At 39.0% G+C, this 10,575-nt stretch overlaps 1 protein-coding gene across 2 annotated transcripts; it reads left to right on the forward strand.

Annotated features, from left to right (window-relative positions):
• Window positions 1-737: 737 nt before the first annotated feature.
• Window positions 738-6,698, forward strand: LOC125309584. Of its 2 annotated transcripts, XM_048266610.1 has the most exons (5): window positions 738-982; window positions 1,510-1,851; window positions 5,127-5,333; window positions 5,814-5,869; window positions 5,989-6,698. In XM_048266610.1, exons 1-5 carry the CDS (start codon window positions 940-942, stop codon window positions 6,115-6,117), a joined length of 777 nt encoding a protein of 258 aa, XP_048122567.1. In that variant the 5' UTR covers window positions 738-939; the 3' UTR covers window positions 6,118-6,698. The 2 variants fall into 2 exon arrangements, with proteins under 2 accessions (XP_048122567.1, XP_048122568.1); XM_048266611.1 differs by lacking the exon at window positions 5,127-5,333.
• The last annotated feature ends 3,877 nt before the right edge of the window (window positions 6,699-10,575 follow it).

Below are 10,575 nucleotides of genomic sequence, written 5' to 3' on the forward strand. Positions count from 1 at the left end.
GAGCTGAAGTGCACTAGAAAGAGATCTGAGTCCTCTTTCAAATTAGCTCAAAAAAATGTGAATAGCCTAATGAACCGAGTCCCTTTTGTTTTGGTCCACTTCCTGCCCTCCCCATTTAGTGGATTGAGTTTGGTTCTTTTAGAAGGGACTATATGTGAAAACACTCTAAAAGTCCAATTGAAAGCTCCCAGTCATTGTGAGAGAATGCACAACCAATGGATAATGTCTAACAATGTGGACTGTATAGTGGGCAGCAGTATGGAGGCACCACTGCCCATTCCTGCTACTGTAGCTTCACTAGCCGAGTAAACTATTAACAATGACATATACTGAGATTGAATTACCAATAAGCGCAACATTACGTATACCTAATGTAAATGGAAATTCTGTCATTAAATGCTGATATCTGAGCAAGTTAGTGAGGGTATTCCTAAAAAATATATATAAATAGTTTACGATTTTCATAGCTTTCATCTTAACTATTATGAAAGTCAAAGCAAAAAATCCAGCAATGTTACAGAGTCTTCATACACATCTTAAAATACATACAAAAACTAAACAAAAGCAACACAAAGTTGGAGCACAGAGAAAGGCCCTTTTCCAGAAAATCACGTGGTGTGTGTGTGAATGGGGAATACATTTTTTTTAAATTTCCTGACAAAGGGGAAATGGAACTTGTCAGCCATGTGTCTCCCTCCTAATTATACAAACCAGCCAAACCTCCAAATGTGATCCGCAGATTTAAGAAGCTAAGAATGTGTTCATGAGGAACACTCAACCACTCTTTCTGATATTGTTATGTGTGATATGGCTTCCTAATGTCTATATTAGTGAAGGGGTGTGAGCTACTCATGAAGGCCATCACAGTTAGCAAAATATGGCATAAAAGAAGAAGCTTGAATATTGTAATTATTTTCAGCTCGGCGGTTCCAGAGCAAGATGAATGTGCTGTTTGTGGTGGCAGCCCTTGTCTTGACACTGGGTAAGTACTCAGAATTAAATGAAAATCTACATGTGGAATTCTATCAACATGTGACTGATACAAAGAAGATATTTGAACAAGATGAAACACAGGTCATTTTATATTATGTAATGGCCATCATGGGCAAGACATATGAAAACATATGTTTTTTTGGCCATTCAACATAGTTCAATTATCACAGAATATGATGGAGCTGTTTTATTGTAGTCTTATCCTCGTTAGCAGAGTAAATATTTAGATTAAACAGACCTGCTCATGTCTCTACGCCAGATCTTGTTGATGTGTGTATTATTATCGTTGATAAATACATTCACCTGTGCTGCTGCCTCGGTGCAGCAGTTATTACACACAAACACTACTGATCTAGGGAGCATGCTAACTTGCTCTCCTATACTGTACATTCCTTTGAGTAAAAACAGCCTTAGATGAGTTAAATAAGAAGATGTGAACGAACAGGCTATAGCTCTGTTCGTGCAGAAATGTGTTTAGTACTCGAGAAGAATCTGTGTGTTTGTGTCTGTTTCCAGGAATGACAGAGGCTGCTACTCCATTGGAGATCTTTACACATGAGCCTGGGAGTAACATCCACCTGAAGTGTTTGACTAATAAAGATGATCAATGGGATGACCTAATGTGGAATAGGACAAGTGAAAAGGAGGTTAAATATATAGGATGTGCAGCGATCAACGACGTAGGAGTGTTCAAGATTAATGTTATCAATGAACATTTCAAGCTACATAGAACAATAGACAATTTCATCTTAAACATTACAAATGTCCGGCCATCAGATTCAGGGACATACTGCTGTGTGAGGACAAAATCAACAGGAGCAAACGTAATCCTAAATGTGGCTGTGCTGGTGGTGAAAGGTGAGTCTGACGGAAATTACCTGGAAAATGACTGAACATGCAGGACACAGATTAAGTTTTACATTTAAAGTTATTTGTAAGTGGAACCAGAAAAGAACATTAATAGCTGCAGACAGTGAACAGCTGATGCATTTAATCTGACTTTGTTCTTAGAATAAGCCGCACCTTTCTTTGAGGGATTGAGCTAGAGAGCTACAGTTTACAGATTATTTACACCAGTAAATAGATGGTCATTAACAATGGTGTTTGTTTGTGTGTGTGTGTGTGAGAGTGTTTGTGTGTGTAGGCATGGCATAATAGTGACATACACAACAGGTTGGTAGACAGTAAATTAGTAGATTCTTGAAAAATACGCTATGCGTGCTATGTAAACAAGAGTTGCCTTCCATTCTACCTACCACAACTGATCAACAATCTCCAAAATATTCACCCAAATGAGCATGTGGTATGGAAAGGATTGAAAGTCAGATGGCAGTAGATAGAAGTTAAAATACATTTTTGCTTTACATTTTAGTATTTTGAAGTTGAGAATGTAAGCAGCCTTGTGTTCTTTTTTTAGCTGAACTATGCTTCATGCACAGCAGATGGTATTATTATTACTCCCCATTTCACTGTTCACATTCCAAATTAGCAACAACAAAAAAAAGCAAGCGGAAACGATGTTCGGTGAGGTCGTGCAGGACTACTGCGCAGTCAAGCAGCACACACCCATGCTATTCCTAACCAAGGAAGATAGGAATTATGAGGGGAGGTGGTGGGTTGAAAGCGAGTGATCAAACCAATGCTGCACCTCAATCAAGTAGGCTGGGAACAGGGGCCGGGTCAAACCAGATTTTTGTTTTAATTCGTTCCAGTATTTTAACGTTTCCAGTTTTGGGTGCCACCTTAAAATTACTATTAGAATCGGTTAGAATCAAATGTGACATGACAATATTCGGATAGCATAAAAATGTCTAACCTATTGATAGGTCTAGATATTTTACTCTTTGCTAATGTCACATTGGAGTATCCAATCTGTCCTTATTTAAACTTATAAACTTTTATACTTGTAGGCTTCTTCTGTATACACTATTGAAGACAATTGTTGTTTTTTTAAAGTGAAATGTGTCTCTTTATTTGCAACCGGAGGAGGTTAATATTGTGCTGGGTACCCTATTAATGTTGGTTTTTACCTTAATTAATGTTTGAATCTATCATAACTAGAACTAATGTTGAAAATCACTAGCTAGCTCTATCTATGCTCTATTAAAGGCCGTGTTGCAGGGTTCATTTTCCAACGAATTTGTACAATTTGCTTGTTGGTAATACATATTTAAACTGTTATCCATTGTATTTGATGTTGTTGGGTATCACAAAACGGAATATAATACGAAAAAGCAGGTACTATTTCACAGCGTTTGAAGTGATTCTCCTTTCCCCCACAATGCATTGCATTACGTCACCTTGGGGAGACTACAGACCAAAGCCCACCTTGAGACCCTTGAGAGTAACGAGAGAGGAGTAAAGAGAGACCAGTGAGGGATTGTTCAGCAGTAGATAGCGCAGATTATAGATAAATAGATAGGCTATAGATAGCCTAGATATGTATATAGACAGGTAGATAGATAGCTAGATAGATCATGTCATATGCTGGTCACGGGGGGAGCTCCTCGACCAGCAGCCAAAATGCACTCGCTTGAGTCGCTTCCCTAGTTACTGCAGCTCTCCACCACAGTTTCCATCGGGACGGCACAGCCCACACAAGCACCTGCAAAACTGCGACTTGCCCTTATTATCTCCCTCTTTGGTAAGCCGTACCCTGACGATGTCAATGGCAATCAATCACGAGCAGTAGTTATCGAAAATATTCATGCTGAAGACAAGACCAGCCTAATTGGCGGTGGCTAGAAGCTAAGTTTGCAACAACTGGGGTGGCTCACAGGTGGGACTAAAAAGTTAGCCCATAGCTAGCTATCATGATGCTTTATATTTTGATCTTCTGACTAAGTTTGCCCGGTAGCCTACTTATCTGAACTAACGACATCACTATCACTAGATATAAAGAAAATGTTGACTTTCACTCGGTGCTGTTCACTGACGGTAACAAAAAAAGTGTCGTAACGTTATAAGCATAATGCATTGAACTGAATAGGTGCATTATGTAGCCTCATAACGAGGCCTCTCAAATTCAGAAAATTGCATTAAACTAAAATCGGAAGACATTGTTATCTTTGTTAGACCATAGGGTCGTTGTCATATAAATGCTGTAACGAAATTCGAAGTGTATACAAACTTTATGTTGAAAGTGTAACCGCGACCGTTTCCCATAAGAATGAATGTAAAACATACCCTCCAAAACGAGACCTCCCGAAATTCAGAAGAAATTACTAAATTGATATCAGGCACTGTTATTACCATTGGTAGATCATAGGGTAGCTGTGATATAAATGCTGTGACGAAATTCGAAGTGTAAATATACAAACTTTATGTTGAAAGTGTAACCGCGATGTCCATTGACATGCATTGAAAAGAATGAAGTGCAGATCATGTAGTCCCCAAAGTGACGTCATCACAGAATTGCGTAAAAAAAACGCTAATGCCAAAAACAAAAAAAACTGGCATTTAACACCATTTGGAGACATTTTTAAAAATGATATACATATATTGAGTGATTTATGTACCCATTAATCAACAGTGGTGGTTAACCTGCAATACAGGCTTTAAGCTATTGCAGGCTGTTAAGGTTAACTTTATAGAGACAGTTCACAGTTCACTGCCTGCAGCCAGCAAGTCCATCATCCAGACATGCGCAAATTCTGCACCAGTTATCAAACAGACAATATTTTAATCAGTGTAATAATAAAAGAACGAAAAAAAATAACATAATTAACCGGTTACCATTATTTCAAATACATGTTTCTGTTCCAGAACATTAAAATAAATAAAGTTTCTAGTTTTCGTTTTTGTTCCTAGCAATCTATCAATTGTTTCTGATTTCTGAGTGACGTTGTAGGCGTGACAAATTTTGCCATACTCCTCCCAAACTGCTATTTAAAATGCCATTTCATGTCAAGGAAAACCAACACAGCTCACTTAAGTTCATTTTCCACGTGTGTGTGTGTGTGTGTGTGTGTGTGTGTGTGTGTGTGTGTGTGTGCGTCTGTCTGTCTTAGTATGTTACAAAAGATGGTAACACTTTACTTGACTGTATTGACATTAGAGTGACATGACACTGTCATGACACATGAAGTGTCAGAAGTGCAATACTACACTTATTGGGTCATCTTTACATACAGAAAAGGCCGCTGTTTCCACATCAGGACCTGCAACCACTGATGATTTCCCAAACTCTACACAATGTGTAGGGTGCCGAAAGGAACTCACAGATATGGGCTCTCAAGGTGTAATCAAGGCTCTCGGCGGCTCTCTGGGCCTGTGTGTCACTCTGATTGTGTTTCTGGGATATCTGAGCTACAAGAGACGAGTGTGCAAGCACTGCAGAGGTAGTCACTGAGATCAAAACGATAAAGCAAAATCTCAACATACGGATCAAACTTTCAACACCACTTCTTTAAAGGTATCGTAAGCGTTTCTGGCTGATGTCACGTTTGTTGATTCCAAACACCAAACAAAACACCAATCTGCTGGCTCACTCCTCCTCCCCCCAAACTCGCCTTCTCTTCCACAAAACTCCTGTGCCCACGTTTTGGTGATTGGCTGTTTTATTTTTTTTCTGTTCACAGACTCAGGCCTGTATACGCCAGGCCTATGTTTTTCAGTACGTACTCACAGAATGCAAAACGTGAGGTGACAAAACTGTTGTGAATGTGACAAAAAGTTTTAAAAGGTTAGAAATCACTTAGAAACGCTTACGGTACTTTATGAAATTTACAAATCAATGCACGTCTATACATTATAAGTTTATCATTATGTTAATTGCCGTATAAACACAAATTATTCTCTCTCTTCTTCATTTTTCACAGAGAAAGCTTGTCAGGTGCAACAAGACACAACTCTGTCAACTCAAAATGCCTGCCAGGTACTGAGTAATTCATGTCTGCAATTTTCAATATGATGCATTTTAGACATAACAGCATAACATATTGTAGTGTTTTGTGTTAGGTTTTACATCATGTTTTTATGTTCTTGGCCCCATAGGATGATGAGACACTGAACTATGCTCCTGTACACTTTGCTAAGACAGGCGAACAGCAGAAGAGAATGCAGGAGAAGAACACATCTCAGCCACAAGAGGAAACTCTTTACGCTGGAGTGAAATACTCTTAGTCAAAATACAAACACCGTTGGCAAATTTCACGGCCAGATGTACTCAGTGAAGTTCCCCTGTTTCCCTCCCATCTTGGTTCTTCACGTTTCCTCACCCGGCATGATCTCTCTGTCTGCCTGATGGTTATATTCAGAGCAGAAATAGTATTTGAGATCTGTGTTAAAGTGTTAAAGGGAATACTGTAAAATATTGTCTCTGCCCTGCATTCAGTGAGGGATCTGTGTGAGACTGCACCTGTGTATGGTCTTATGAAATTACAGCCTACAATTCACAGCTCATTTATCTGCTTCTAAGTTTTCATTATTTTTTTCCATCTGAATGTGCTCCACAAGCTAGTAAAAACCTGCATATGTATGTAATAGCTTGAATACTTTATTGCAATTATATTCTGGCGTACAGGGCCGCTGCAGGCTATTTGGGTGCCCTTAGTGAAATTTGTTAGTGGGGCCCCCTCAAACATCTGATGCATGATGTAAATGTTTTTTAAATTTCAAAATATATTATAAGTTATTGTATCTCTCTCTCTCTCTCTCTCTCTCTCTCTCTCTCTGTTTGTTTATGGACTCATGTTTAAAATAACCAAATAAAAAAATTCACAGCACACCTCTAAGCTTCCTTGGAATCAGACAGCCACTCCCTGAATTCTCTGATAGATGTCAAACATTTGGGTTACACTTTACTTGACAGTATTGTCAAAATAGTGACATGACACTGTCATGAACTTGTCATGAACAAGTCATAAACATTTATGACATAACGCTTCTGTTATTAAGTGACATTCGGTTTTTGTCAATAAGTTAGGGTTAGGTTTAGGGTTAGGGTTCATGTGTCATGACAGTGTCATGTGTCACTCTTATGTCGATACTGTCAAGTAAAGTGTTACCATCTTTTGCAACATATTAAGACAGACAGACGCACACACATACAAAAAGATGCATCAAAATAGGTATACACATACGACTAGTAAACAACGCATTATTCTTCTGAGACACGATTAGTCCAGCAACAGTAGGTCCATTAAACATTAAGATGTATTTCACTTAAAAACCACTTCCCTCATACATTTCTGCTGTCAACTCACACATTCACTGAAATGTCCCCAGTGGCAAATTCTGCACACAAGATAACAATTTCAGCGATAAGTCAGTGCAGCACAGCATATGTGGTTCCATGCCGTTTTCAGCCTTTTGCCCATTTCCCTATTTCTGACACAGATAAATGAACTTCCTCATGATTTTGCACACAAAAAGGCATGACAGCCAAGAACTCGTCTACTTATTAGCAAACATGTTCTCCCATCTGGTACACTAATCTTCCCCCCTTCTGCTATTAGAGAAGTTGGTACCCCTTTATTTGACGGGTTAGTAGTGCATAACACTAAATAACACTTTATATTAATTCTTCATAATGCATTCAATACTGATTTATAAAACATGAATCCACATTCATACAAAGAGCCACATTGCTATGGAATAAGTCCAAATAAATAGTCCACTTATTGTTATAAATGTGTTATGCACTCACCCTGCAAGTAAAGTGTTACAAAAAATCAAGTATGTGCATTGAATACCATTCATATTTAAAGGGATATTCTACCATTTGGGGAATTACGCTCATATTCCACCTCCCCTTGAGTTAAACAATTGATTTTTACCTTTCTTCAGTTCATCCAGTCGTTCTGTGAGTCTGGCGATTACACTTTTAGCTCCAGCCTAGCATAGATCATTTAAAAAGCATTACGCCACTGACCAAGAAGAGCCTGGTCTATAGCGAAAGGCGCATATGAAACACAGCTGAAGACGCACTGTCACAAGATGTAAGCAGCAATTCCTCTGCAGAATAAATGTCCTTAGGTTATTTATTCAGTTATTCGAACATTATAGGGGGAAGTTTTGCTTTTTTCAGGCTATGTTTTTGCTGGCAACCCATTGTCTGTCAATACTGAAAGTAATTAACTGTGTATAACTGTTTTGTCGTTGACTAAGACACCAGTGAAGTTAGTTTCACTTTGCCTATATGTTCAATTAATAGACAAGTGCAGATGTGTGTAGCCTATACTCTACTCGGTTTTAGTAAAGAATGGTTTAGTGGAATACCTGTTCCATACGGTCAAAGTACTGTACTCAAGTACATTTTTCAGATATTTTTACATTACTTTACTATTTATTTTTGAGGCGACTTTTTACTTTTACTCCTTACATTTTAACACGAATATCGGTACTTTCTACGCCTTACATTTTACGAAACTGGCTCGTTACTTTAGTTTCAAACAATTTCAGTGGAGTTATACTGTTATTATTTTTCGCGTCATCATTAGCGTATTAGCAGATGGGAATATAGGTTGCACTTGACGCACCACTACAAGATGACTTGACAGATTTGCGCAGCATTCATTTGTGGCAAATCATTGCAGCTTGATGGCAGTAACGTTAACGTTAGCACGTAGTAGTGTCCTCTCCTCACCTTTGGTGTTTCCCTAACTTCTAGCTGCAGTGTATAGCCTATATCCTTAGCAATAAGTAGATGCAGCATTGGGTCTTGAACAGGGATGCAGTGGAGGCTAAACACAAGTAAACACAGTTTATCCACCTCTCAAAAGAGTTTATTCACCAATTACAACTGTTAACATTTAAAAATCACACTATATTATCCACAACTCGATGTACCGCAGAGCGGTACAAAATATGACCGCCGCCCAGTCCAGCAAATTTTTTCCACAAAAAGAAATCACACTGAAAGGCCTATATGATTCTAACTGTCTCACTAAATTGCATTATCCACACTCAATTCTCACTGGTATCTGCTAGACAACAATTACCAAAACATGATTAGTTCATAGATTTCACATGTAAAATTCATTTTATACAACCCCACCTTCATCTTGCCTGTTCATAATTCTGAGAAATTCTTGATTGTTTGTGTTATGTTTATGTTATGTGTGTGTGTGTGTGTGTGTGTGTGTGCGTGCGTGCTTGTGTGTGTGCCTGCGTATGTGCCTGTGCATGCAAGCGTACATATGTCTACTGTGTGAGTATGTGTCATACGTATGATTACTGTGAATGTATGTGTGTGTGTGTGTATCTGTTTGTGCACATGTGTGCACATGAAATGGGTTAACATGACTCCTGGAGGCAAACATATGGAAAAAAATGGTCATCCTAGGCCCTACAGTTCTCAAGATATTCACAGAGAACTGTGTCTGCCCCACCCTCTTCGGGGGTCCAGTCCAGCGGGGGCTACAGATCAAAACTAAAAAATGACGGTTCCATGCTATCCATGTGGGGGTACATGCCCAACAAGTTTTGTGTACCCGGTCTTTCAGTGTCCCGGAATCCTTGTTGGTGTATGCGTCACTAAATGTACACATAAATTATTTTATTGTAAGGCCCCCCATGAACGAAAGTACACAAAACTTGGCATGCATTCGGAGGGTGTCATAATGATCCTACACTTTTAATTTCATGCAGTTTTGACCTTGTCAGCCAGAGATATTGTGATGAAAACACCTAATTTTTTGCTTTTTAATTTTTAACTAGGTGGCGCTATACATGAAATAAGTGGTAATGGGATGGGTTGACATGCCCCCTTAAGACCAACATACATAAAACAGGTGGACCTCCTAGGCCCTACGGTTCTCGAGATATTCACAGAAAACTGTCTCCGGCCACCTACAGGCCAGTTGGTGTATAGTAACATAAATTAATTTATTGTGTAACCCCCATGAACGGAATTCCACAAAACTTGGCGTGCATACAGAGGGTGTCATAATGATCCTACACTTCCAATTTCGTGCAGTTATGCAGACTATGTTAGGTCACAGATACCTTCAATTACAACACCTTATTTTTACTTTTTTGTGTTTAACTAGATGGCGCTATATATGAAATAAGTGGTTATGGAATGGGTTGACATGGCCCCTTGAGATCAACATACAAAAAAAAAATGGTCATCCCTAAACCCTACAGTTCTCAAGATATTCACAGAAAACTGTGTCTGCCCCTACCCTCTTTCGGGGTCCAGTCCAGCGGGGGGGGGCTACAGATCAAAACGAAAAATATGGTTCCATGCTATCCATGTGGGGTTACATGCCCACCAAGTTTTGTGTACCCGGTCTTTCAGTGTCCCGAATCCCTTGTTGGTGTCGTCACTAAATGTACACATAAATTATTTTATTGTAAGGCCCCCCATGAACGAAAGTACACAAAACTTGGCATGCATTCGGAGGGGTGTCATAATGATCCTACACTTTTAATTTCATGCAGTTTTGACCTTGTCAGCCAGAGATATTGTGATGAAAACACCTAATTTTTGCTTTTTTTAATTTTTAACTAGGTGGCTATACATGAAATAAGTGGTAATGGATGGGTTAGACATGCCCCCTTAAGACCAACATACATAAAACAGGTGGACCTCTAGGCCCTCTGGGTTCTCGAGATATTCACAGAAAACTGTCTCCG

Source organism: Alosa alosa, chromosome 16 (assembly GCF_017589495.1).
Source record: "Alosa alosa isolate M-15738 ecotype Scorff River chromosome 16, AALO_Geno_1.1, whole genome shotgun sequence".
Lineage (NCBI taxonomy): Eukaryota > Metazoa > Chordata > Actinopteri > Clupeiformes > Clupeidae > Alosa > Alosa alosa.

Excerpts from the sequence above, each read along its gene's own strand:
- LOC125309584 (XM_048266610.1), top strand. The coding sequence starts at position 940 with ATGAATGTGCTGTTTGTGGTGGCAGCCCTTGTCTTGACACTGG. Across the intron at positions 5,334-5,813 it reads AGTGTGCAAGCACTGCAGAG|AGAAAGCTTGTCAGGTGCAA; the intron begins GTAGTCACTGAG and ends CATTTTTCACAG. Across the intron at positions 5,870-5,988 it reads CAACTCAAAATGCCTGCCAG|GATGATGAGACACTGAACTA; the intron begins GTACTGAGTAAT and ends TTGGCCCCATAG.